Raw genomic sequence first — 27317 nt, 5'->3', positions numbered from 1 at the left:
AGAACTGACTGACCCCAGAGGTTTGAGACCAGACTGTGCAACTTGGGAAGACCTTGTTTCTACAATAAATAAATAAATAAATAAGCTAGGCATGGTGGCGTGTGCCTGTGGTTCCCACTACTTGGAAGGCTGAGGTGGAAGGATCACCTGAGCCCAGCAGATCAAGGCTGCAGTGGCTGTGAGTGTGCCACTACACTCCAGCCTGGATGACATAGTGACACTCTGACTCAAAAAAAAAAAAAGAAAAAAGAAAAAAAGTGGAAAGAAAAGGCTTATTAAGGATGTATTATGGTCCCTGCACCATTTCTCGTAAATTCCTCACAACTTTACTGAGGAAGTATTATAATCTTCATTTTTAAGTACAGGAAAATGACTCTCAGATAAATTAAGTATAGCCTGTCCTCCATATTCCTGGATCAAAATTATTTTTAAAAATTAGTAAATTAAAAATAATACAATAAAAAATACAAAAAAGATGGTATGACAACTCTCTACATTGCATTTACATAATTATATGTATCTTAGGTATTATATGTAATCTAGAGATGTTTTAAAGTATATGAGAGGATATGTATAAGTTATATGCAATTATTACACCATTTTATATAAGTGACTTAAGCTTCTGTAGATTTTGGTATCTGAGGATCCTGGAACCAATCCCCCATGGATACCATGGGATGACCATAATGTGCCAACAAATGGTAGATGGATAAACACAAACATAACTGATAATTCTAAAAATCTCATATTAGGCATTGGAGTATAATCTATTTAAAACAGTGTACATTAAATGTTGTTTTAAGCATGTATGACTGATCCAGAGTAATCATAAATATTTTGCTGCCATATTTTCTTAATCTATAAAGTAGGAAAGAGTATATGCTAAAAAACTATGCAAGGCTGATATGGGAAACAATAGAAATGGTATAATACCATGAACAGAACTCCATTTGGTATTTATATACATAGGAAGAATTTTAGCAAATTAATGACAAGGAGAATCATGTAGTGACACAAGCTTATAAAACATGAGCTCATCTGGCCAGCAGCTCACACCTGTAACTGCAATACTTTGGGAAGCTGAGAGGGGAAGGATACTTGAGCCCAGAAGCTCGAGACCAGCCTAGACAACATAGCAAGACCTTGTCTTTTATAAAAAATAAATAAATAAATAATTAACAGGGTGTGGTAGTATATGCCTGTAGTCCCAGCAACTTGGGAGGCTGAGGAGGAAGGATTCTTTGAGCCCAGGAGTTCGAGGTTGAGGAGAGCTGTGATCATGCCACTGCACTCCAGCCTGGGCAACAGAGTGAGAAGTGAGACCCTGACTCAAAGAACAAAAAGAAAAGCAAAGACATAAGGTCATTTAATTCATACTTATTCTTTAGGAATGAAAAGTGAGTTTTTCTGACCCAAATGAAAGTAAATTTCTATTTATCAAAGCATTAATAAATTATTACTAACACAAATCTGCTAAAATTAAAAATGGGGCAAAAAACAGATGAGTTAATGTCAAAGAAGGGAAGCCAGGGAATAGACAGATATCCATGAGTTCTTCCTACTTTACAGGACCTCTGATGATTTCTTTTTTTTTTTTTGAGTTGGAGTCTCACTCTGCAGCCCAGACTGGAGTACAGTGGCTTCTCCTGGTCACTTCAGCCTTGACCTGCTGGGCTCCAGTGATCCTTCCGCCTCAGCCTTCCAAGTAGCTGGAACTACAGGCACGCGCTACCACGCCCGGCTAATTTTTTATTTATTGTAGAGATGAGGTCTCACCAAGTTGCCCAGGCGGGTCTCGAACCCGCGGGCTCAGGCAATCCACTCACCTCGGCCTCCCAAAGCGCTGGGATTACAGGCTGAGCCACCGAGCCCGGCTTGATATTTTCAAAATTAATATATACTGTGGGTAGTGATGCAATATTTCTAAATAATAATGTTACAAAATAGAAGATTAAAGACATAAAGATTCTGAATAAAGTCTCCAGTATTCCTTATTACTTATATGATTATACATTAAATGTTTCTGTTCAAATATATCTGTCAACACAAGAAATCAAAAAAATTTTTAAAAGATACATATGACAAAAACATGATGCTTCTGAGATTTCCTTACAACTGCAATAAACAAATGTAGGTAGAGCAAAAGTAGAAAATACAATGTGGCAATATAAATCAAACAAATTAAAAGAAATAGAAATAAATTTTCTAATGTCTAGAAAACTACAGGCAAATTATAACCAAACACTGCTTTCCTTGTGTTTTTTGTCTAACATGTTTTTCTGTGCATATTATTTTATATACTATTATGTATATTTTGGTTTCCTGAGGTATGAGGTGTATGTTCTCACCTGGAGTGAACTACAAAATTTATTCACTTATTTGACAAGTAATAAATTTAGTGCCTACTATACGTAGTGTACTGGGCACTAAGCTAGGTCACAGAAAGTCCCACACTCAAACAAAAAAACTACTCTCATCTCATAAATTACATTCTAGTAGACATCAAAGTATGAAACACATAAATAAATGTAAAAAGATTCCAATAAAAGATACCTGACAATGCATTTCCATGAAGAGCCATCTTGATCATCTTGCTCTTCTATGTACATCCTGACATTGTGATCTTGATCCAACTGGTACCAGTACATGAGGCCATCTTTGTCTCGCCCAATTGGCTGGAGACGCATAGTATCAGCATCTTCCTCATTAATAATATTCTTGAATTTCAGATTGTCATCAAACTGACACTCACAGAGGTACTGAAAAACAGTCATAACACAGCTTAAAATACCTTATCAATGTTTCTCCACTACAGGAAATATGATACAACCACAGAATTGATTCAGAGACAGGAGCAGACAGAAGACACATAATATACACATCTTTCACTATCCTCACCTGCCCTTTCAAACAAACTGTTTAATACAACCAATGAAAACAGATATTCTCCATGATAAACACTTTGAGGGGAAAAAAGATAAATTTTAAGGTAACATTTTATATTAATATCACACCAATTTATAGTTTTAACATGACCACTAACAAACAAATCAAGTTATAATTCAAAAGACTATGAACTCCCAAATTGCCTCATGGATTAATATTTTTAAATTTAATCTTTAAAAAATTAATATATATTTTTGAGTCACAGTCTCATTCTGTCGTTCAGTAGTACAATCATAGTTCACTGAAGCCTTGACCTCCTGGGCTTAGATGACTTGTCAGGATGCTGACATCCTGAGTAGATGGGACTACAGTCACATGCCACCATGCCTGGCTAATTACTTTTTTTGTAGGGACGAAGTCATGCTATGTTGCCCAGGCTGGTCTTGAACTCCTGGGCTCAAGCAATCCTTGTGCCTTTGGCTTCCCAAAGTGCTGGGATCACAGGTGTGAGCCACCATGCCCGGCCAAAAATTAATTATGTTTAACTGACAAAAATTGAAAACATTTATGGTATTTTGATATTTGTGTTCAATGTAACATGGCTATATCAAGCTAATTCACATATCCATTACCTAACATAGTTAGACTTTTTTGAGGTGAGAATATTTAAAATCTACTCAACAACTTTCAATATACAATATGTTGTGATTAACTATAGTTATCATGTTATACAAGGATCTCCTACACTAATTGCTCCTGTCTGACCTTTTGTAACTTAGACTTTATCTTCTCAACCTGCCCCCCACCTCCCTCCCTAATCCTTGGTAACCACATCATTCTACTATCTGCTTCTATGCATTCTACTATCTGTTTCTATGAATTCTTTTAGATTCCACATGTAAGTGAGATCACGGGATATTTCTTTATGCACCTGGCTTATTTCACCTAACATAATGTCCTCCAGGTTTAATCATGTTGTCACAAAAGACATGGTCATATTCTTTTCATTATTCATTTATCCACTTGTGGACACAGGTTGATTCCATATCTTTCTTGGCTATTATGATTACTGTAATATTGCAGTGAATAGAAAAGTGCAAATATCTCGACATACTGATTTCATTTCCTTTGGGGATATAGCTAGTAGAGGGACTGCTAAATCATATGGTAGTTCTATTTTTAATTTCTTGAGGAATCTTCATGCTTTTTTCCATAATAACTATGTTGTACTGGATAGGATTTCCAGTATTAAGTTGAATAGAAATGGTGAGAGTGGGCATCCTTGCCTTGCTCCTGATATTAGAGGAAAAGCTTTCAGTTTTTCGTTGTTATGATGTAAGCTGTAGGCTTGTCATATATGGCCTTTCTTGGATTGAAATATATTCCTTCTGTACCTAATTTGTTGTGAGTTTTTATTGTGAAAGCAAAATTGAATTTTCTCGAATGCTTTTCCTGCAGTTATTGATATGATTTTAATAGCTATTGATATGATAAAGCTATTTTGTCCTTTACTCTATTAATCTTATACTTACTGATTTGCATATGTTGAATAATTCTTGCATCCCAGGGTCCTAGGATAAATACCACTTTATCATGGTAAGTGATCCTTTTATGTGCTGTTGAATATAGTTGGCTAGCACTTTGTTAAGGGTTTCTGCATATGTTCATCAGGGATATTTCTTTTCTTGTAGTGTCCTTATCTAGCTTTGGTATCAGAGTATTGCTGGCTTCATAAAACGAATGAGAATTTGAGAATGATTGGTATTAGTTACTCTTTAAATGTTTGGTGGAATTCGGGAATGAAGCCACCATCAGGTCCTGGGCCTTCTTCTGATTCAATTTCCTTACCTGTTATTGATCTGTCCAGATTTTCTATTTCTTCATAGTTCAGTCTTCATAGGTTGTATGTTTCTAGGAATTGATTCATTTCTTCTACCTTATCCAAGCAATTGTCCATAGTAATCTCTTACGATCTTTTGTATGCCTGTGATATCAGTTGTAATGTCTCCAGTTTCATTTCTGATTTGGGTCTTCTCTCTTTCTTTCTTAATCAGTCATGCTAAATATTTGTTGATTTTGTTTATCTTTTCAAAAATCAACTCTTAGTTTTGTTTATCTTTTCTATTATTTTTCCTAGTCTTATTTCATTTGCTTCTGTTCTGATCGTGGTTGTTTCCTTCTTTCTACTAACTTGGACTCAGTTTTTTGTTCTTTTTCCTGTTCCTTGAGTGAGACATTGGGTTGTTTATTGAAAATCTTTCTTCTTTTTTAATGTAGATAGTTATTGCTATAAACTTCCCTCTTGGATTCGCTTTTGCTGCATCCTGTAAATCTTCACAAGATCTGTTTTTTTTCTTTTCTTTTCTTTTCTTTGGGTTGGAGTCTCACTCCATTGCCCAGGCTGGCGTGCAGTGGCTTGCTCATGGCCACCCCAGCATTGACCTGCTGGGCTCCGGTGATCCTTTCGCCTCAGCCTTCCAAGCCAAAACTACAGATACACACTACCACATCTGGCTTATTTATTTGTTTATTGTAGTGACGAGGTTTCACCATGTTGCCCAGGCTGGTCTCAAACCCACGAGCTCACGCAATTCTCTCACCTCCGCCTCCCAAAATGCTGGGATTACAGGCTTGAGCCACCACGCCTGGCCTGTTTCTATTTTTATTTGTCTCAAGATATTTAAAATTTCCCTTTTAACTTATTTTTTAACCCATTAGTTGTTCAGGAGTCATAGTATAAAATTTATCTACTCCAGCTTTACAGGAACATTATTCTTAGAAGAAATATCTGCTTCTGAAAGCCTCAGACATATGCAGTTTTCAAGGAAAGTAGTCTTTGACTGATAGCTCTGGAGAATTCTCTTAATAAAAGGATATTCACATAATAGATCAGAAGAATTGACCAGTTTTTTGTTATACATTTTGTATATGATTAGGTTACAAAGTTGGATTCCTCCCCTGAGTCTCTCTACACAGGCAGACAATACATGAAGTTCCTTCCTATCACAGCCCCTTGGCCTTTGCCTATATCAGCTATCCTTAATAGTCTATAAACTTTTTTGATCACGCATCCCTACCACTAATAAAATTTATAATACATCTTGAATAATTACATGTGTTATATATATTATATACATTTATTATGTAGCTATAAATACATAATACATACTAATACACAATGTATGCTAACATGTTACACACATTATAGGAATGTACAAAAAGTTATTTCAAAAGTTGACATTAATAAAAATGATGGCTAGAAGTTCTATAACTTTGTTCTGACCCACAATGAATCATCCTGGGGACAACAAGCTGGTCTAGAGACAGATGAGTCTGCAGGGTAATACACCCTGAAATCTGAGTTTACTATGACTTTTGGTTTTCTTAGAAAAGTATCTTAAGTATCTTGCCTTGTGTAGGCTCCAAAAGTAAATAACATATAATAACAAAATAACATATAGTCATATCCTGTCTCCAAAATAATAATATATGCACTGACATATTTTAAGAATCATAAAGTCTTCAGGTTCTTGAATGAGAAACCTACTAATAAAACATTGTAAATTTTAGAAGTAATGAAAACTTCATTAATATTTTCACAAAGAGTATTTTTTCCCCTCTATTATGTTAGCCACTTTGCTGCTAATTAGAGCCAACACTAGGAAGTGCGCAGGAAAAGGGAAACACAAACTTGTAAATAAAAGCCTACTTTGAGATGCCCAATTTTAATCAAGTGGGTTTGGTTATGTGAAGGTTTTATTAAGCACAAAATGGCATGTCCCTAGTCATCTTGAAAACAGTATCAAACTGTTAATTTAGTAAAGGAGTAAAAGATTAACCATAGTTTATAGTATACAGCAATGATTGTGAAAGCTGAAAACAACGAATACAACTACATTGGGGCAATAGCCTGCCTGAATGTCCCTACAGGCAAAGATAATTAATCCTAGATATGCCTATGCACTGAAAAACAATAAAAAACAGTAATTTAAAGAACAGATTGTTTCCATCTCCAAGAAAAAGAAGGAAAGACTCTATTGTACTCTTCCATAAAAATGTCTGTTTTTTTAATTTTCCAACTTAGCCAGAAAGAGTCAGAGGTAAAATTTTAAATTAAAATAATTATAACGAATAATGAATGCATTACCTTTAAGAGTGCAAGTTTGCATTCAACACTCATTTCAAGATAGCCCTTCTTCTCCATCTCCCATGCCCAGGTGCTGTTAAACTCTTGGCATATCTGTCAGAGAAAGGTAATATCTTAACACACAAAAACATCAGTAGGCTTGTACAATTATGCTAAGTGTTCTTGTTAATATATATTTATGAAGTAAAGAGTTTAACTTAACAGTCCAATCTAATTCTACCCTAAAATGCGTATTACTTAAACCCATCAGAAATGTTTACTATTGTTTGATAAGTGAATTTAAGGTAAGAAACAATCTCTGTAGCTCTCTCTTCTGCTCTCAAGAAATTTATACATACTTTTTGGGCACATTTTTCCACATGAGAGTAATTATTTGATTCCATCTCTCTAAATAGATGGAAGTTCCTTGAGGTCAAGGACAACAGTTTATTCATAAAACATGCAAAATTATAAACATACTTTTAACCAGGTCTATCTCAAGGTCTTCCTATTTATGGGTAAAGTAAAAATTCCATTGCTTGGCATACAAGATCTTCTATAATAGGCTTTAACTTAAATATCTAGGCTTCTTTTCTACACAAGCATTTCAGGCAAACCAGAGCCCTGCAACAGACTGAAGGAGATCTGCATTACCACACCAGTTAAAATTCAGTGCAGGAAGACCCTGGCCCAGCATGTTGGCTCTCACTTGTAATCCCAGCACTTTGGAAGGTGGAAGCTAGAGGATTGTCTGAGCCTAATCCTCTAGACCAGCCTGGGTAACCTGGCAAGACCTTGTCTCTACAATAAATAAAAAAATTAGCTAGGCGTGGTGACACATGCCTGTAGTTCCAGCTACTTGGAAGGCTGAGGTGGAAGGATCGCCTGAGCCCAGCAGATCAAGGCTGCAGTAGCTGTGAGCATGCCACTGTACTCCAGTAAGACTATTATTATTATTATATTATTAACACTGCACTCCAGTAAGACTCCGATGAGGGAGAAGAAAAAAAAATCAGTACAGGAAGCTTTCACCCATTTCAGCAGCTCTTCTTAAGCTAGAGTTCAGAAGAAGCTGATAAGGGAGATGAATACAAAGAAATGAGAATGAGTCAATGACCTCTGCCAGCCAGTTTTTTCAGCAATAAAATTGAAACAGAAATAATATTGATCTTCAAAGGTTATTAAGTAGGCATGAAAAATCATACAAAATGCCTAGCGATTTTATTCCATTTTTGCAATTCAAAAAGCAAAAAACATAATGAGGGTTAAAGGAGAAGAACCAACACAAGGCAAGAGATTATCATAGAGCATGGGCTAGACAGGCAGACAGGAGAAAAACAAGCAGGCAAGTGGGACTGCTTATAAGACCACTGCATCCCAGCAATAATACCTGGATGGCTCTCCCAAATGGGCTACCCTTTTTCTAGTCTGCACACTAGTGTAATTTTTAAAAAACCAATTTGTATAATAAAATCATAGGAGTTCAGTATTAGGATAGAAAAAGAATATAAAACAAGCATTGTGGCCAGGAACTACTAGAGGTCTTCAAAGGCTCACAGGAAGAATGAGTTCCCCATTCACTAGAGTGCCACACCTCCTCTGACTGACAGTTCTATATTTTATAGAGAGGAAAAAAACCTGGGATATAGAGAGAAAAGCAAAATTAGAATATTATACAAGGATGACCCTAAAGAGATTATATCTTTATATACAGTATAAATTTTACTTATATACAGTATTTAGGGCACAAAAGCTAAAAGATCAGGATCTTAACAGACATTTTTATCACAATGTGGAAAGACAGATAACAATGAACGCTGGAGAAGATATACTGAAAAACCTGAAACATTCACAGATTGATGGTGGAGGTGTAAAATAGTGCAGTTTCTTTGGAAAACAGCTCAGCAATTCCTCAAATGTCAACAATTAGTTACTTAGAATTCTACTCCTAGGTATTTACATGAGAAAAATGAAAACATACATCCACACAAAAACTTGTACATGAATGTTCACAGCCGCATTATTCACAACAGCCAAAAGGTGGAAGCAATTAAAATATCCACAAACAGATGAATAAACAAAATGTGGTATATCTATACAATGAAATTTTATGCAGCTATAAAAAGGAATGAAGTAATGATGCTTGCTACAGCATGGAAGAACTGCGAAAACATGTTAGATTAAAGAAACCAGACACAAGAGGCCACATATTGCATGATTCTATTTATATGAAATGTCCAGAATAGTCAAAGCCACAGAGACAAAAGTTGATTAGCAGCTGTCAGTGGGCAGGGAAAGGAAAAAAATGGAAAGTGACTACTAATGGGCAGGTGATTTCTTTTTCAGAGTGATAAAAATGTTCTGAAATTAAGATATGGTGATGGTTGCACACTCCTTGTAAATATACTAAAAAACACTGAACTGCATATTTTAAAAATAATTTTGATAGCATATGAACAATATCAAGTTTTTTAAAGAGAGACAGCCAACAATGCCTAGCTTATATCCTGAATAAAGCATTTACTGAGTACTGTGTTGCATACCAGGCCCCTATAATAAGATGTTGGCTGACCATCCCGGAGGCAATGCAGGGAAGCTCATTCTCAGTATTCTGAGAGAGGTCGAGAATGACATAGCTCCAAACCTTGGCCAATAACCTAGATACCAAAGTACGGCCAATGATTCATGGTGTCACAAATTTCAAATACAACTGAACAACTATTGATTAGCATCTACTGTGTGAAAGGGGAGAAAAGAAAAAAAGAGGCGAATATAGAGATAATTAAAATCCTCTGCCCCCACACTGCTTAACTTATATTTACTTTTATTTATATACAGTATTTAGGGTACAAAACTTCTGTTGTACAGATATTCAAAGACAAATGTGCTACTCATTTTCTATTTCTGTAAGGGCAGTGTAAATATATTGCTGTGTCATTTGATATTTTAAAAATCCACTAATTATGTCAGGTGCAGTGGCTCACACCTGTAATTCCAGCACTTTGGGAGGCCGAGGCAGGAGGCAGGAGGATTGCTTGAGTCCAAGAATTCAAGGCCAGCCTGGGCAACATAGTGAGACATTGTCTCTACAAAAAATTAGTCAGGTATGGTGGCGTGTGCCCGTAGTCCCATCTATTCAGGAGGCTGAGGCAGGAGGATTGCTTGAGCCCACGAGTTGGAAGCTGTGGTGAGCCATGATCATGCTACTGCACTCCAGGCTGGGCAACAGAATGAGACCCCAACTCGGAAAAAAAAAAATCCACTAATTAGATATGCCCAAACAGCCATAACCTACTGTCAGCACAAAGTAAAGACTGCAAATAAAACTTGCAAATAAAGAGTGCGCTAAATGACACTGAAATAATTCTTATACAGAACTATTAAATCTATATCAGGGGTCAGCATATTTTTTTCTGTTGGGGACCAAAGATAAAATAATTTAGGCAATGTGGGCCAGATGATTTATTCAACTCTACTAATAAAGTGCAAAAGCAGCCACAGAAAATCTGTAAATGAATAAGCATAACTATATCCCAATAACTTTATTTATGAATAATACAACTTGAATTTCATATAATTTTCACTTCACAAAATATTACTCTTGATTTTTCTCCCAATCATTTAAATAAGTAAAAACCATTCTTAGTTTTTCAAGTCATACATAAATAGGCCACAGGCAACAGCTCACAGGTCATAATTTGCCTAGAGAGCCAGAAACTAGCTATGTCTATCAGACTGTCTACAACAGTGTATTCTTGGGTTCTGGAAGCAAGGGGATCCCAGTTATACTGGTAATTCATATTAACTCCCCATGCTCCACCTTGATACCAACACCAAGAGGTATTATAATTCTAATTTGGTTTCACATGCAATTTTTCTTTAGGAAGAAAATGTTCCAATATTTAAAACATGAACATTTAGTATAACATTCAAATTTATCATCAAAAATCATTATTCTATAATACCGGTGCTATGTTTGATTCTCTCTAAATCTGGGTAATGAGAGAGAGGTCAGGTCTTGTGTCCTCTTGCACAGTGCCTGAGGGACAGGGACTTCTCCTGACACAACCAAAATCAATGTTTTGTGCCACCAACCTGCTGCCATTCCAATACCCTCGTGTCTTTTCCTCCTAACTTCTACACACATGAAAACAAAGTTGAGGGTGGAAAACGTTGGGCAGAGGAGAGAAAGGGAGATTTTAAAGTTTCAATTCAGCTCAATATATAGGGGAAAGGTGGTTTCACATGCCTACATACCAAACATATAGAACTTATCTCAGTGGGATCACTAGCTTACTTGTATTTATCTTGGATTCATATACACAATCAAAGGACCAGTAATCCTTCTGTGTAATAACATAAGGAGTTAAAAGTGGGGGTGGGAGGGTGGGTGTGAGATGGCTCCTAGCAGCCTAAAGCATCGCCCCTGGAGGAGCTGGTCTCCCTTAAGCTCCAGCTTGGGAAAGCTCAAGGATACCAAAGGAATTTACTGTTTGTTCCAACAAATACCTGAAAATAGGCTCCAGATTTCCTTTTCCCATGTATTAAACAAACAAACTTATAACTGTAAATCCTTTCTCTGTCCCTTTGAGATATTTATGTATGTCCAAAGACCCTGATCTCTTTTTTAAGGACCTGAAAATCATTTCTTGTAGAAGCCTAACTTTCATTAATGCCAGTTAGCAGACACAAATGGCATAATCACATTAATAATAAACAGCCAGTCGGGCTCGGTGGCTCAGCCTGTAATCCAGCGCCTTTGGGAGGCTGAGATGAGTGGATTGTCTGAGCCCGCGGGTTCGAGACCTGCCTGGGCAGTAAGACCTCATCTCTACAATAAAACCAAAAAATTAGCCAGGCATGGTAGCGCGTGCCTGTAATTCCGGCTTCTTGGAAGGCTGAGGCGGAAGGATCGCCGGAGCCCAGCAGGTCGAGGCCGCGATGGCCGGGAGCGGCCACTGCACTCCAGTCTGGGCGACCGAGTGAGACTCCAACTCAAAAAAAAAAAAAAAGGAAAGAAAAAAAATAATAATAATAATAATAAACAGCCCTCCTACTTGCATTTTGTAATTTTTTACTTCCCTAACTCTGTTCAAGCTCCTCCATTCTTCCCACTTCTCTCTTCCTATTCCTTTTTTCTCCCTTAAAACACCCAGTCATCTCTGCACCAACTGGAACTGAGCATAGCCCTTTCCCCTACTGCAGTAGTTACTGAATAAAATCTATCTTTAGGCCGTGCTTGGTGGTTCAGTTTGAAATCCCAGCACTTTGAGAGGCCGAGGCGAGTGGATTGCCTGAGCCTGCGAATTCAGGACCAGCCTGGGTAACTTGGCGAGACCTCGTCTTTACAATAAATCAAAAAATTAGCTGGGCATAATAGTGCGCACCTGTAGTTCCAGCTACTTGGAAGGCTGAGGCGGAAGGATCGCTGGAGTCCAGCGGGGCGATGCTGGGGTAGCCATAAGCGTGCCACTGCAATCCAGCCTGGGCAACACTGAGACTCCAACTCAAAAAAAAATCTATCTTTATTGCCTTTAACTATTGTCAGGCTTTTTCTTGGACAAGGGGAATCCTTGGACATCATTCAGATCCAAATCTTTATTTTAAAATTGAGAAACATGAAGCTGAAAGAGATTTACTTTATCTAATGATTCCACAAATATTTACTATGTGCCTACTATATGGCAAGAATTAATCTAGGAGCTGGGATATAATAGTGAAGAAGTCAACTGTCATCATGGATCTCAACTCCTATGAGGTAGTCAAACAGGTAAAGTAATAAGAAAACATCAAGCACTGAAAATGCTACCCTGGAAATAAAAGAGAGTAATGTGATACAAAAAGTATCAGAGTAATGTGACAGAAAATTTTCATAACAACCCTTAGAATGAGTGTACTGTTATCCTCATGAAGAAAGTGAGGCTAAGAGGTTATGTGCATTCCCTAAGGAATCAGAGATAGGAATTATTATTATCTCTAATCACCTGTAGTGAAAATCAGTATTTATGCAAGATACTAATCAAGTCACTTGTCACCAAGGGAGTTGGGGACAGAGGTTAGATTGAGAATTTTCTATCTAGTTCCATATTCATATTTAAATCACATCTCACCAGAAGTTTCCTAATACTTAAATATGTCCAACTGCTTTGTATATAATAATCATTCTGGAGGACTAAACCAAACATTTATGGAGCACTGCTATGTGACACACCCCACATTAAACATTGGGAGGGCAAAGATGAACTAAGAGACAGTGTTCTCTCCCAAAACCTCATAAGTGAGAGAGGGGAGACACTTGTGTAAACAAATAATTATAGGGGAAAAGAAAGTCAGTGAGTTATCTTCCAACTGATATATCTACAAACTGCAATAAAAACAGAGGAGAGAAACATTAACTTAGTCAAAGGATGAAGGGACCAAGGAAGGTTTTATTCAAGCGGTAACTTTTGTGCTAGAACCAAAAGGATGAATCAAGTTTTACCAGATAAGAAGGTAAAGAGCATTATGGAAAGAATGAACAATGTTTTCCAATGGAGATGTGAATGAGTATGACATGTTCTGTCAAGGAAGAGTTCAACAGAGGAGTTCTTTATGCTAAGTCCTAGAGCCCTAGAGCAAAAGAGTGTTTGGAGTTGGCAGTGGACAGAGACAAGACCATGAAGGAAGACAGTGAGCAGGCTGTGAAAGTAGATCATGACTAGTAAACATAGGGACTTAATGAGGTTTTGGAGGCCCCAACGGAAAATAGTCCCATTAGCACTGTGCTGGACACATAGGAAGACAGATTCTATGTCAAAGAAAACAACTAAAGCCTGCAGTAATAATTTAAGGCAAAGATGATGAAACTTAAGGTAAGCTATGGCAGAGGATATTAAAGAGAAAGTAGATTCTGATTGTGCACATGCCTTACAAAAGCAATAACAAGTCTATATGATTTTACCAATTATAAAAGAACTTTCATACATTTTATTTCATTTGAAATGAGTGTCAAAAAAAGGCTACAAAATTACTGAAAGCAAAAACACAGCCCAATTCATCTGTCCAGTATATTATATATAAGGTATGTTTTAATGCAACATAAATTAATCTGTTGATGGACAAATGGGTTGTTTCCACCTTTTGGCTATAGTTATAATGCTGCAATAAACACTGGTATACAAGGATCTGTTGGAGTCCCTGCTTTTGAGTAGTTATATACCTAGGAATGAAATTGCTACATCATATGGCAATTCTATGGTCAGTTTTTTGAAGAACTGCCAAACTCTTTTCCATAGCAGCTATACCTTATTACATTCCCACAAAGAATGTAGGAAGGTTCCAATTTCTCTACAACCTTGCCACACTTCTTTTCTTCTCTTTTCTTTTCTTTTTAATAACTATCCTGGGTTGCATACAATGGCTCACATCTATAATTCCAGCTACTGGGGAGGTGGGAAGATTGCATCAGGACAGGAGTTCAAGACCAGCCTAAAACATAGAAAGACCCTGTCTCTACAAAAAATTTAAAAATTAGCCAGGTATGGTGGTGCATGTCTGAAGTCCCAGCTAGGAGGCTGAGGCAAGAAGATCACTTGAGCCCAGGAATTCAAGGATACAGTGAGCCATGATCATACCATACCACTACACTCCATCATAGGCAACAGAGAGAAACTATGTCACTATTTTTTTTTAAAAAGTCATCTTAGGTGTAAAATGGCATCTCATTGTGGTTTTGAATTGCATTTCCCCAATGACAAATGGTGCTGAACATCTTTTCATGTGTTTATTGGTCTTTGTATATCTTCTTTGAAGAAATCTATTTAAATCCTTTGCCCACTTTTTAATTGGGTTGTCTTTTTGTAGTTGTATCTTATCAGTTACATGACTTGCAATTTATTCTATTCTGTAAGTTCCTTTTTTTCACTTTCTTCATAATGTCCTTTGATGCACACGTGTTTTTAATTTTGACAAAGTCTAATTGATCTATTTTTGTTGTTCATTCTTCTGCTGTCATAGCTAATACTCCACCAAGGTCATGAAGATGTCCCCTTGTTTTCATCCAAGAGTTTTATGGATTTAATTCTTATATTAAGGTTATTAATCCATTTTTAGTTAACTTTTATATATGGTATGAAATAGTGTATCTGTTGTATTTTGCTAATTGTTATATAGTTCAACAAAGGTAAGATATGTTGTGAAGGGCACAACAGGCAGGATAGCAGCAAGAGCAAGTTTGCTGTCTGTTTCACATGCTTCTCTTTTGAAAGACATTTGGTATATGATAGAGCATTCATTAGACCACCTGAAGTCACACAGGAGTTCAGTAGAAAACTACAGAACTGTAACTCAACATTTTTACATCCATAAGTATAAGTTATTTTACCCCAGTTCACATCTATTTCCAAAGGAATGCCAGCCACAGAAGAGAAAAAGCTTCCCTAAAATTGCTGCTGTTGCTTTGGTGATTTAGTATTAACATTTATTTGACAGGCACTATACTGAGTATTCATATATATTTTCATGAAAAAACAGAGGCTCAGGAAAGTTAAATAACTTAACTAAACCTATACACCTGGATTTTAGCATCGTTCAGGCAAACGTTTTCCCCATTACAAATCCAGTGTCCCTTCTGCACTCTCACCTGCAATTCACTTAGGAGAATAAATCATGCTTGCTTATACATTATTGCAGAATAAATGATATTCTTTAAGGAACATTTAAAAAAGTTAAAAGTATACGAAAATGCTTTGTAATATATAAAGCATTAAGCATTCATGCTGTGGTATCAAACAAACCTGTGTTCAATCCTTATTCTACCATCTGTTATCTGTGTGATTTTGGGAGTTATTTACCTTTCTATTATCTGGCTGTGATATTAATTAAATATTAATGCAGGTTAAAAAAAGCATAGTATCCAGTTTATAAGATCTCAAATATTAGTTATTATCATTATTATTAAAACATAAGCTATAGAGAAATTGGAACACTTATAAATTGCTGATGGGAATGTAAAATGGAAACATTACTATGGAAAAGAGTATGGTAGTTCCTCAAAAAGCTATACACAGAATTATCATGTGACCCAGAAATTCCACTTGTAGGCATGTAAAGCAGAGAAATGAAGATATATGTCCATACAAAAACCTGTAGGCAAATGTTCATGCAATATTATTCCTAACAGTCAAAAAAGTGGAAAAAACCCAAATGTTCATCAACTGATGGTGGACAAATAAAAGGTGGCACTACCCATATAAAGGATTAATACCTGGCAATAAAAAGAATATGCTCTTATACTAAAATATGCATAAACCTTAAAATCAAGTGAAAAAAGATACAAACTATCACATATTTTATTATTCCATTTATAAGAAATGTTGCGAATAGGAAAATCTACAAACACAAAAAGTAGATTAGTGGTTACTGGGGAGAGGTTGGAGTGGGTTGTGATTAAGACTGACAATAAGTACAGGGTTTCTTAGTGAGATGTTGGAAATGTTATGGAATCAGATAGTGGTTATGGTTGTATAACACAGTAAATGCACTAAAAACAAATAAATTGTACACTTTAAAATGGTGAACTCTATGTCATATGAATTATATCTCAATAAAAAGGAAAACAGAGTTAAGACATTAACAATGTAAATAAAAATTAAGATTATCAATCTTAACATACTTTTGAGGAACACAACAGTAAGGAAACATCCAATCCTTGTCAAAATGTATCCAAATTAACAAACGACAAAAGACCATCCTCAAGATTTGCTAATAGATGATGATCTTCCCAAGGAATAAAAGCAATCGACCTTTTTGAAACTGCTGTTTAGATCAAGGTTATTTATTGCCTAATTTACTCACTTTCAAAGGATTTCTAAACCTGTTACTAGGGAACAGAGATTATCCCTTGTCTTCTCATTACTTTGAAGGTCAAATGAATGAGGTCATTTCCTGTGCAGGGCTAGAAAAACACCCCAGAAAAGACACATTAGGTTATTTTCTATTTAATGTTATCATTACTCAAGTATTGAGCCCCAGGAAATATTATTTCCTTATACTAAGAAGCACATTTGTTTTTATATTTTAACATTTATTGAAATCAAGTGCATCCTAAAATCAGTGATTTTATTCAGTGTGACTATTTCTCTTTTCTCTGAAAAATTATCTCTAAATCACTGGTATGGCATGCACTGAAAAGATTACAGAATCAAAGAAAAACAGCAATAATAAATTATTATCACTTGTTTATTTACTTAGAAATTATTCTGAGGTTAAAAGTAATCAACTGTGATTTCCTTTAAAGGTAATTTATTTTAAAAAATTGGTTTTCCCACTACTTTTGAGGGCCTTCATATGGTTGTCTCTGGAAAGGAGGCAGGGCAGTAGGAAGTGGAGACACAGGTACTAAATGTGTGAAAGCAGATGTCTGTTTATTTAGCAGAGTAGTATTCATTATCCATGTTCAAGGTGTCTGAAATTGCTTATGTGGTATCTAAAATCATTAATAACCACAGGAAATAGAGGAGTTTCGTGGAACATAAAAATTCACCAGCAGAGAAATTTCTTCACGTCTTGCCAAGTAAAAGGAATGTGAAGAATGATAAGGCCAAGGCCTATCCAACTAAGCAAGGGTCCTAGCAGAACTGCTAGTTTAAATTTCCATTCACTGGATTCCTTTACTTTTAAGAAGGGTAATTCCCCCTTAAAAAGTTACCAGCCTAGTTTCTAGGGTTTCTTTCTACTCTGGATAATACTGAGAATATATGTTGACAACTGCACAAAAACAAATGCCCTTGGTTGAGTTGCTAGACACATCTCTCTCCTTCTTGAAAAATTATCAAGAGTAGCTGATTCTACCTTCCAAATAGCTCTCATTTCCACCACCTCCTCTCCATCTCTATTGCCAAACCTTTAATTCAAACCTCCTCATTGCTCAGTTGGATTTTCACAGTAACTTCCTTATCACATGATGCTAGGGTTCCATTCATTGTCATTCTCTCTAAGTACTTTATTTTACAGTAAGCCTAGGATACTGGTAATTTCCTAACAAATTTCTGATCATTCCATATGTCTTAAATCAGATGTCTTAGGGTGACACTAACAAGAGATGACAAACAGGTGCCAGAGCTGACTGATTAGTTACAATAGTGTAGTCTGCTAAGTCTACACTTAGCAGGAAAGGCTTAGACTGGTAATGCGTGTTGTGAGCAAAGCAACAAGGCCTAGCAGATGCCAGATACTGGCTCTAGATTTAAACAGAATTTTGTATTAATTATATTCCATTGACTTCAAAAGGAAAAGAAACAAGCTCTCAGTAATACATGTATATAATGGTGCTACAAGGAGAAAGATAAAAGATCAAGAGCCAAGTAACCGTTTGCTGATAGAATGTTTATCTTCTATCAGAAAACTAGCTAATGGTTACAATAGAGAAATAAGTATAACAGAGTTAAGCTGTTAAACTGAAATAAGTATAACAGAGTTAAACTGGCAGTCAAGGGAAAGAAAACTAAAATTGCCTAAGTAGTTAATTAATTCATTTAATATTGATGAATAAAAGATGAAAAGAGCCTTTAAAAAACGTAAAACCTACAAGAAAGACAAATGTGAGGGACATTTCATCAGTGGTATTTCAAAGCACTGAATTCACCAAATCCTACGTTTGAATGTTGGCTCTGCCAATTTTAGCAATGTGAGGCTGGACAAGTTACTGCATTTAGTTTCTCACAATCAATTTCCTTGTAAATAAAATGAGGACAATTGGTATTTCAAAGTGAGATAATGTAAAGAAAGTGTTAAACACAGTACCTGGCACACAGTGAATATTCAACATAAAACTATACAACGGTTTCTATAATAGAGTTAAATGCAAGTCCATGAAGGAACAACTTCCTGGGAGAAGGCCTCAAGGAGACAGTAATATTTAAGCTAAAGGATAAGTAAGTCTGCCAGGAAAACAAGTTGGTATGAAGGCACTCCAGGCAGAGGATACAGTATATGTAAAAACCCTGAGAAAAGAAAAAGATGACATGTTCTGTATAACAGAGCCTGGACTTGTAAGTAAAAAAGAACACTCAGCGATTCAATGTATATTGTGTGATAGCAAGTAAAAATGACAACTTTCCTGGGCCTTATCTGTATCTTATTTGATTTGATCAAGATGATTTTAAGAATTAAATAAAAGAAGACAAGAAAAGTCCTGAGTACAGTGTTAAGCACGAAAGAGATATTACCTCCAAAATCTGACTTTAGGGTTCAAGATATTGCAGCAAAAGATGAGACTCACACACTTATAACAATGTAGATTTTGGAACCACATTCTCTAACTTTTAGTAAATTATTTTACAAGTTACACATATTATAAAACACAACGCCAATTTATGCTAGAATACTATTTCAGTAATAGAGAAGGTAATTTACAAGTATTAGTTACCTTGATCAAATATTTTTCCCATCTGTCTGCTGTAACAGATTTGCCAATCTTCCTCATCAACTTCAGATGGAGCTCCACCAATTCTTTTGGTACTTAAAAGGAAGAAAAAACAACACTGTTAGCCAGCAAAATAAAACACTTAAGATTTATGAAAAAAATAACGTTCCCCATCTCTGAATACTTTCTTAAAATAGGTGAGGTTGATTCTAGCTAATTTTTATGCTTCTGAATCAGAAAAGCCTAAATTATACCAAGAAATGACTGAAAACCACTTTCTTAAAGTGGGGCAGGAATGTTCATGTTCTTTCAAAATACCGTCAAGTAAGAGTGAAACCTAAAATAAACTATAGACTTTGGGTAATAATGATATGTCAACACAGGTTCATCAATTATAAGAAACGTGCCACCATGGCACACACGTATGTAAAGGAAGTTGTACATACATGTGTGGGGACAGGGGGTATATGTGCACTCTGTACTTTCGGCTTAATTTTTCTGTGCACCTAAAACTGCTCTAAAATATAGTCTATTTTTACAAATACCATCAAGTAAAAGTACTTAACTAAACAACTAAAGTTTCTAATCTGTTTGTTTCCCATAACACATTTAGTTTCTTTACTGAGATTTTGGACCAAGGCATGCATTCATAGAATTAGAAAGGTATTAATATAAATTCCAAGTTGATGAATATCTTAGAAATTAAGTCTAATGGTTTCCAAACTATTTCAAAAAACTAATCTTCCAATCTGTCCCTTATTTCATGTGCTAAACTTCCCTACAGCATTTATATGGATCTTTGCTTGATAACCTTCATGGACAAAAAATATTAATTTCCTTCCAAAGCACTTTTATTTTCTGGACAGTACTAATTATTAGAACATTATCCTTACTCTAAGTCAAAATCTGCCTTCCTACAACTTCCTCCCCTGATTCTGGCTCTTATTTTTTAGTTTCAAAGTCAATACTTTTAATCCCTCTTCTATTGGAAACTTCAACTGTTTAAAGATTGCTGTGTCTTCCCTCAGGCTCTCTGTTCTGAATATAAACAACCAGAGCTTCTCCAAATATCCCTTGGGCATGATCTGATTATTTTTTTATTTTCATTTTTTTGAGTTGAGGTCTCACTCTGTTGCTCAGGCTAGAGTGTAGTGGCATGATCACGGCTCATCACTCCCTCTAAATGCTGAGCTAAAATGATCCACACTCCTTAGCCTCTTGAGTGGATGGGACCGTAGGCATGCACCACCACAAGGTCTCACTATCTTGTCTAGGCTGGCCTTGAACTCTTGGCCTCAAGCGATCCTCCCACCTCGACCTTCCAAAGTGTTGGGATTAGAGGCATGCATCCAGACTGATTATGTTTTTTAATTTTATTAATCGGACCTGAGGAAAATAAAAGACACATACACCTGTCAAATTGAGCATATCTGAAATCGAAAATATCACTAGTAATCTAAAAGAAGTCACAGGTACACTACCTAAAAAGGTCTCATAATCAAATATATTAGAAAAATGCTGATCCAAAAAACAGGGATTTTCTTTTAGTTTCTGGGTTTTTTTGTTGTTGCTGTTGGAAGTCTTTATTGATTGTCCTTATGTCCACTGTGAATATCCAAAATAGGGATATAACCTGCAGCATTCTCTAACATATTTGATCTAGTATCTTGTAGGATACAAACGCTCTGAGAAACAGATTGGGAGATGATGTCCTATTATTTGTAAGGAAATCTTTCATTCTTCACTAAAGCTACTTCTAATTTTAAACACATCTTGAAGTATAAAAACATTCACCCATTCAACAGATTTGAGTGGATCTACGATTAGTAAGCAAGAAATAGTCCCTGTCCTTGATGAGCTACTTGAGGGAGTCTTCTTAGTGGGGTAGAATGGCAGGTTGGGGATAAGGGTGGGGAAGAGTGGTCATAGACAAGTAAACAGACAATTATACTAAGACCTGAAGTATAGGGTAGAGGGTGGAATGAAGAAAAGGGGGGAAAGGAATTGCTTACAGAAACAACAGCGGATGCAAATGACTAAAAAACAAAAGGCATGGACATAAGGCATGATTGTAAAGACCCTATGAGGCCAGGCTACTAAGTTTACACTTTATTTAAATGTTTAAGCAGGGGAGTACTCCGTATTTTAGAAATACCTCAATGACTAAATTGGAGGAAGATAGATTTTTTTTAAATAAAAGGTTTTGTTTACTTGCTTGTCTTTGGAGGTAGGGTATAGGGCAGAAACTAGATGTAAATTCAGGGAACCATCTATCCAAAAAGATGAGTACAGCCTAAACTAAGATAGTGGTGGTAGAGAGAGAAGTGAACCGATTTCAGAAATGTTTAGTAAGTAAAACTATTAAATCTTAGTGACTGATTGTATAATGATGGAGAAAATGTCTCGAAAACCTTAGGTGTCTAGGACCTGGACTCAATTCTCAGCTACATCACATATACAAGAAAATAATAATTCTGCTCTAGTTCCTTAAACACTTAACCTCAACTTCCTCATCTGTAATAAAAGGTTGCATTTGCTTTCTCAAGGAATTTTTAAACTGAAAACCACTGTATGAAGCTAAAACACTTATTTTTTATGATTTTTATTTAGGAATCAAGATCATTTTCAATTTCTCCTTTTTACCAAACACAGTAGTCTTGATGGTGCTTTCTTTCTACATCTTAAACCTGCCTCCAATTTCCCCAGTTTCTCTAGGACATCACTGTACTTTCACACATTAGAGAAGCAGCCATGAATAGTTTCCTGTAACCAAACCGGTCTTCCAAAAACACCGCTTTCATATCATTTTCCATTTGATATTTTTTACAACTCCTAAATATGTATATAAACCCATCCAGATTTCTGACCCTTGCCTCAGAGTCCTAATATTCCATCTCAACCTAACTCGAATTCTTTTCTCTTCTACATCGAAATCCTTGATTCAAATCATTTTGGCCAATTATCCATCCACCAAGCACACACAGCCCATGTGGGCTTGATTAAAGCCTTCCAGCTTAATCAAATTTTCTGCCCACTTGGCTCATATTCATCTTTCAATCTAGGCAATGCAAGTCCTTTGTCCTTGGAATGCCCAGGATATTCATACTGTCTCTATCACTTGTTTAGCAGTTTACTAAAAGCTTTGCACCAGTGTTTTATGCATGGTCCCCACATCATATGGATATATTAAATCATGAAAGATATTGATATCATTGATACTATTTTTTAAAAGTCAATACTGGATAAAGTAAACATGCAACCATTGTTCTCATCCCATTTTATAAATCTAGTCACCTGTTGACTGAGGCATGTACAAATAGGTATATATTACTTGATGTATTAGAGTATTTATTAGCTGTTGTACAGACAGCACTGTCCAACAGAAATATAAGTTTAGTTATATAATTTCAAATTTCCTAGTAGAATATTTGTAAAGTAAAAAGGTTAAAATTATTTTAATAATCTTATTTAATACTATATATTAAAAAATATTTCAACATATAATCAGTATTTTTAAATCTTTACTTTTTTGTAGTAAGTATTTAAAATACACTGTGCATTTTATTTTACACTTACAGCATATCTCAATTCAAACTAGTTATACTTCAACTGCTCAAGAGCCATACGTGCCTAGTGGCTACTATGCTGAATAGCAGTGGATGGTAGAGAGCTAGTATATTTAAAATAAAAATTTATGACCCACTACATTTACTATCAACTTATTTATATTTTTTGTTAGAAATACAATTGATGAGCCGGGCTCAGTGGCTCAGCCTGTAATCTCGCGCCCTTGGGAGGCTGAGGTGAGTGACTGCCTGAGCCCGCGGGTTTGAGACCCGCCTGGGCAGGCGAGACCTCATCTCTACAATAAATCAAAAAATTAGCCGGGCGTGGTAGCGTGTGCCTGTAATTCCGGCTACTCGGAAGGAAGGCTGAGGTGGAAGGATCGCCGGAGCCCAGCAGGTCGAGGCTGCGGTGGCCGGGAGCAGCCACTGCACTCCAGTCTGGGCGACAGAGTGAGACTCCAATGCAAAAAAAAAAAAGAAATACAATTGATGGCCAGGCTCAGTGGCTTAGCCTGAAATCCCAGCACTTTGAGAGGCCAAAGCGAGTGGATTGCCTGAGCTCGCCTCTACAATAAATCAAAAATTAGCCAGGCGTGGTAGCATGCACCTGTAGTTCTGGCTACTTGAAAAGCTGAGGTGGAATGATCACCAGAGCCCAACAGGTCGACGCTGGGGTGGCTATGAGTGTGCCATTGCACTCCAGCCTGGGCAACAGAGTGAGACTCCAACTCAAAAAAAAAAAAAAAAGAAATAGAATTGACAAGTTGATAATCTTTAAGGGCACTAATAGCTCTTAATTTGTCAATTGATAAGAAACAGGCAAAAACTGCAGTAGAAAAATTAATCAACATGATAGTTTACTACATATTAAAATCACCACACTTTTTACTCCGTAAAACAGCACAGATTACTCAGTAGATTATTATAGAATGATGATATGTGATTACTGAGCACTTGATATGTGGCTAATGAAACTGAGGAACTCAATTTTTAATTTTATTTGTTTTAAATTAACTTAAATTTAAACAGACACATGGCAAGTGGCTACGGTTTTGGACAGAGCAGCTGTAAAGTATCAATCATATATTTTTCTTTTTTTTTGAGACAAGTTCTCGCTGTTTTACAGGTTGGAATGTAGCTCACTGCAGCCTCAACCTACTGGGCTCAAGTGAACCTCCCACCTCAGCCTCCAAAGTAGCCGGGATTATAGGTATGCACCACCATGCCCAGATTCAATGATATATTTTTTCTTTTTCTTTTTTGAGTTGGAGTCTCACTCTTGTCGTCCAGGCCAGAGTGCAGTGGTACACTCACAGTCACTACAGCCTTGAACTGCTGGGCTTAAGCAATCCTTCTGCCTCAGCCTTCCAAGTAGCTGGAACTACAGACGCACGCCACCATGCCCGGCTAGTTTTTGCGATTTATTGTAGAGATGAGGTCTCACCAAGTTGCCCAGGCTGGTCTTGAACCCCCGGACTCAGGGAATCCTCTCGCCTTGGCCTCCCAAAGTGCTGGGATTACAGGCTAAGCCACCGTGCCCTTTAATCATATTTTCAAAACACCTGATCATTTTCTAAAATACAGACAAGCTCTAAATTTACTCACTTATTACCTGGCACACCTTCTACCTAGTCTCATTTCTAGAAGATAATTATTAATGTCCTTTTAAAGATGTATTTATTAATCAGCTTCAAGTCATCCTAAAAAATGTAGGTTTTTGTCCCAATTGAACAGAGAGCTTTACCTTTCCCATGACAAATCTGATACATGAACTTTAACAGACTCCTTTCTTTCACAAGGCCTCAGGAGGTGAAAGACTCTAAAGGAGAGAGAAAAGGTCAGGGACTGTATGAATCCAGGAAGTGCCTGCCAACATAATGTAGGTATGAAGTAGCAGAAAGTGGTAGAATTCAGACCACATTACTGATCCAATTTTCCAAAGATGTCTTATATTCTGACATTTTTCTAGCATTTAGCCTTAAAAATGCCGCTGCTTCTGCAGTTCTATTGTATTAGTTATGATTTTGTTTTTTTGAATGGTAGAAATTTACAGAAGCCCATAATGACTAGAGATACAACTCTTCTCATTCCTCAATAAAGTCTTCTATTTAAATTTCCTTTAAGCTTATAAGCAGAGACACATTTACAGTTATGAAAACAGTTGACTATCTAGGCCATTGATAAAAGAAAACTGATTTCAGATACGGTGATTGAAAGACAAGCTTATAAAGACAAGCTTACAATAAGCTTTTACTTACTGCCCAGTTTTTAGACACTCTGTTGAAGGAGCACAGTTTTAGAATAATGACACTGGTCCCACAGGCCACTTGATCCTTGAAATCACTGTCCTGTATTCATATACCTTATCTTCAAAGACTTCATTTAATCAAGCCGGGCTCGGTGGCTCAGCCTGTAATCCCGCGCCTTTGGAAGGCTGAGGTGGAAGGATCGCCGGACCCCAGCAGGCGAGGCTGCGGTGGCCAGGAGCAGCCACTGCACTCCAGTCTGGGCGACCGAGTGAGACTCCAACTCAAAAAAAAAAAGAAAGAGTTCATTTAATCAATCATCCTAGTTTTCTGAAAAGCAAAGAAACAGTTCAAGACTATGAACTGTAACTTAGACCACCATCTGAAAAAGTATAGTACAGAGATTCCAGGTAAGTGTAATAGAAATGACTAAAATCAGTTTATTACCATCACAGAAAAAAAAATCTAAGAATAACTGTTACACTGGCAGACAAACCAAGGGATATCTCCTGCTCCACTTTAGATTTTTGAGTTCCACTGAGAATCATATTGCTATTCCCACATAAGTAAAGAAACACGCCAAACATGACTAAGATCATTCCAAAAACAAAACTGGAAAATGTTATCTGCAACGAAGAAACTAATCGGTGTACTATAAATATCGACATGGCTGGACGTAGTGATAAGATCAGCATTCCAGAAAGGAGAAAAAAATTAGGAGAAATGAAACCCTGCAAAACAGCAGCACTGGGTGCAACTACCCTTCCTGAAGGGTAGGTTTCTCTATTTGAAAGGTATGCTCTGTCTGAAAGGTATTGTTTCTCTATGGAGAGGGCAAGCCTTCTGAATAAGAAGGGAGAAGAACCTTCACAATGGATACTCTTTGGTTACAATTATAAACAGGTTCTAGCAGAGGGAATTTGAGGTACTCCAGGAGATAACTTCTAATCCCACCTGCCTCCAGATTTCTCTCTATCCTTTCTCTCTTTTCTCCCCACTGAACTTATTATGGAAGGGAGCAAGAGAAGTGGATGGGATACAAAGATCCAAAACAAATTTTAAAAGAAAAAGTGATGTGATAGTATTTAGGGGAGGAGGAATTTTTCCCCCCGTTTTTTCCTTCCCAATAATTTCAAATCTGGTGAAAAGTTGGAAGAATAGGACATCCTTCAGCTAGATGCTCTAATTGTTAAATTTCTGCCACTGAAAGGGAAACATGTCACACAAGTTAAAACCATAAGGAAATACTCCTTTAATAAATATGAGATCATAAAGATAAGCCAACCAAGCCGAGAAAGGGAGGAATACACCAGGCAAAAAGAAATAAATGTAAGCCGGGCTCAGTGGCTCAGCCTGTAATCCTGCGCTTCGGGAGGCTGAGGTGAGTGGACTGCCTGAGCCCGTGGGTTCGAGACCTGCCTGGGTAAATTGGCAAAACTTCATCTCTACAATAAATAAAAAAAATTAGCCGGGCGTGGTAGTGCGCGCGGGTAGTTCCAGCTACCTGGAAGGCTGAGGTGGAAGGATCGCCAGAGCCCAGCAAGTCGAGGCTGCAGTGGCTAAGAGCGGCCACTACACTCCAGTCTGGGCGACAGAGTGTGACTCCAACACAAAAAAAAAGAAAGAAAAAAAAAGAAATGCATTTATAAAAGTCTTGAGGTAGCCAAAAGCTTTCAGTGTGTCTCAGAGGAAAGGGCAAAAGATGGGGCTAGAGAAGTGAGCAAAGGCCAAATCTCATAAAGCCTCTGAGTCATGTAAAGAGTTTACATTTTATGCTAAGGCTAATGAGAATACATAGGAGAAATGCAGGAAAGTTTCGTGATCTAAGTCTTTAAAAGATCACTCTGCATCCATGATCTGCTTCAAAATAATCTAAGGGACAAAAAGCAGGGGTAGATGGAGTTACAGAAGAAACAAAATTGTACTGAAGCTGGGTGATGAGCATATGTAAGTTCATCATTCAACTTGTGACTTTTGTATGTTTCACATTTTTCATAATTTAAAAACATATATAGGATGGGGAGATCACTTTGGCTACTCTGTTAAGAAATGGAGTGGCTGGGCTCGGTGGCTCAGCCTGTAATCCCGCG

At 36.7% G+C, this 27317-nt stretch overlaps 1 protein-coding gene across 1 annotated transcript in view; it reads right to left on the bottom strand.

Annotated features, from left to right (window-relative positions):
* The window catches only part of RSF1 (remodeling and spacing factor 1), a gene marked incomplete at its 3' end in the record, with an annotated part of 136526 nt that overhangs the window by 63550 nt on the left and 45659 nt on the right, over positions 1-27317 (bottom strand). Inside the window, exons 2-4 of the mRNA XM_021717396.1 lie at positions 19419-19510; positions 7034-7126; positions 2554-2759 (exon numbers count right to left, since the gene is read on the bottom strand). Coding sequence (XP_021573071.1) covers positions 2554-2759; positions 7034-7126; positions 19419-19510 — 391 coding nt within the window. The remainder of the gene's footprint in view (positions 1-2553; positions 2760-7033; positions 7127-19418; positions 19511-27317) is intronic.

This window comes from Carlito syrichta, unplaced genomic scaffold (assembly GCF_000164805.1).
Source record: "Carlito syrichta isolate Samal-C Ts95f unplaced genomic scaffold, Tarsius_syrichta-2.0.1 Scaffold309725, whole genome shotgun sequence".
Lineage (NCBI taxonomy): Eukaryota > Metazoa > Chordata > Mammalia > Primates > Tarsiidae > Carlito > Carlito syrichta.
This window is presented reverse-complemented; position numbering and strand designations above follow the sequence as displayed.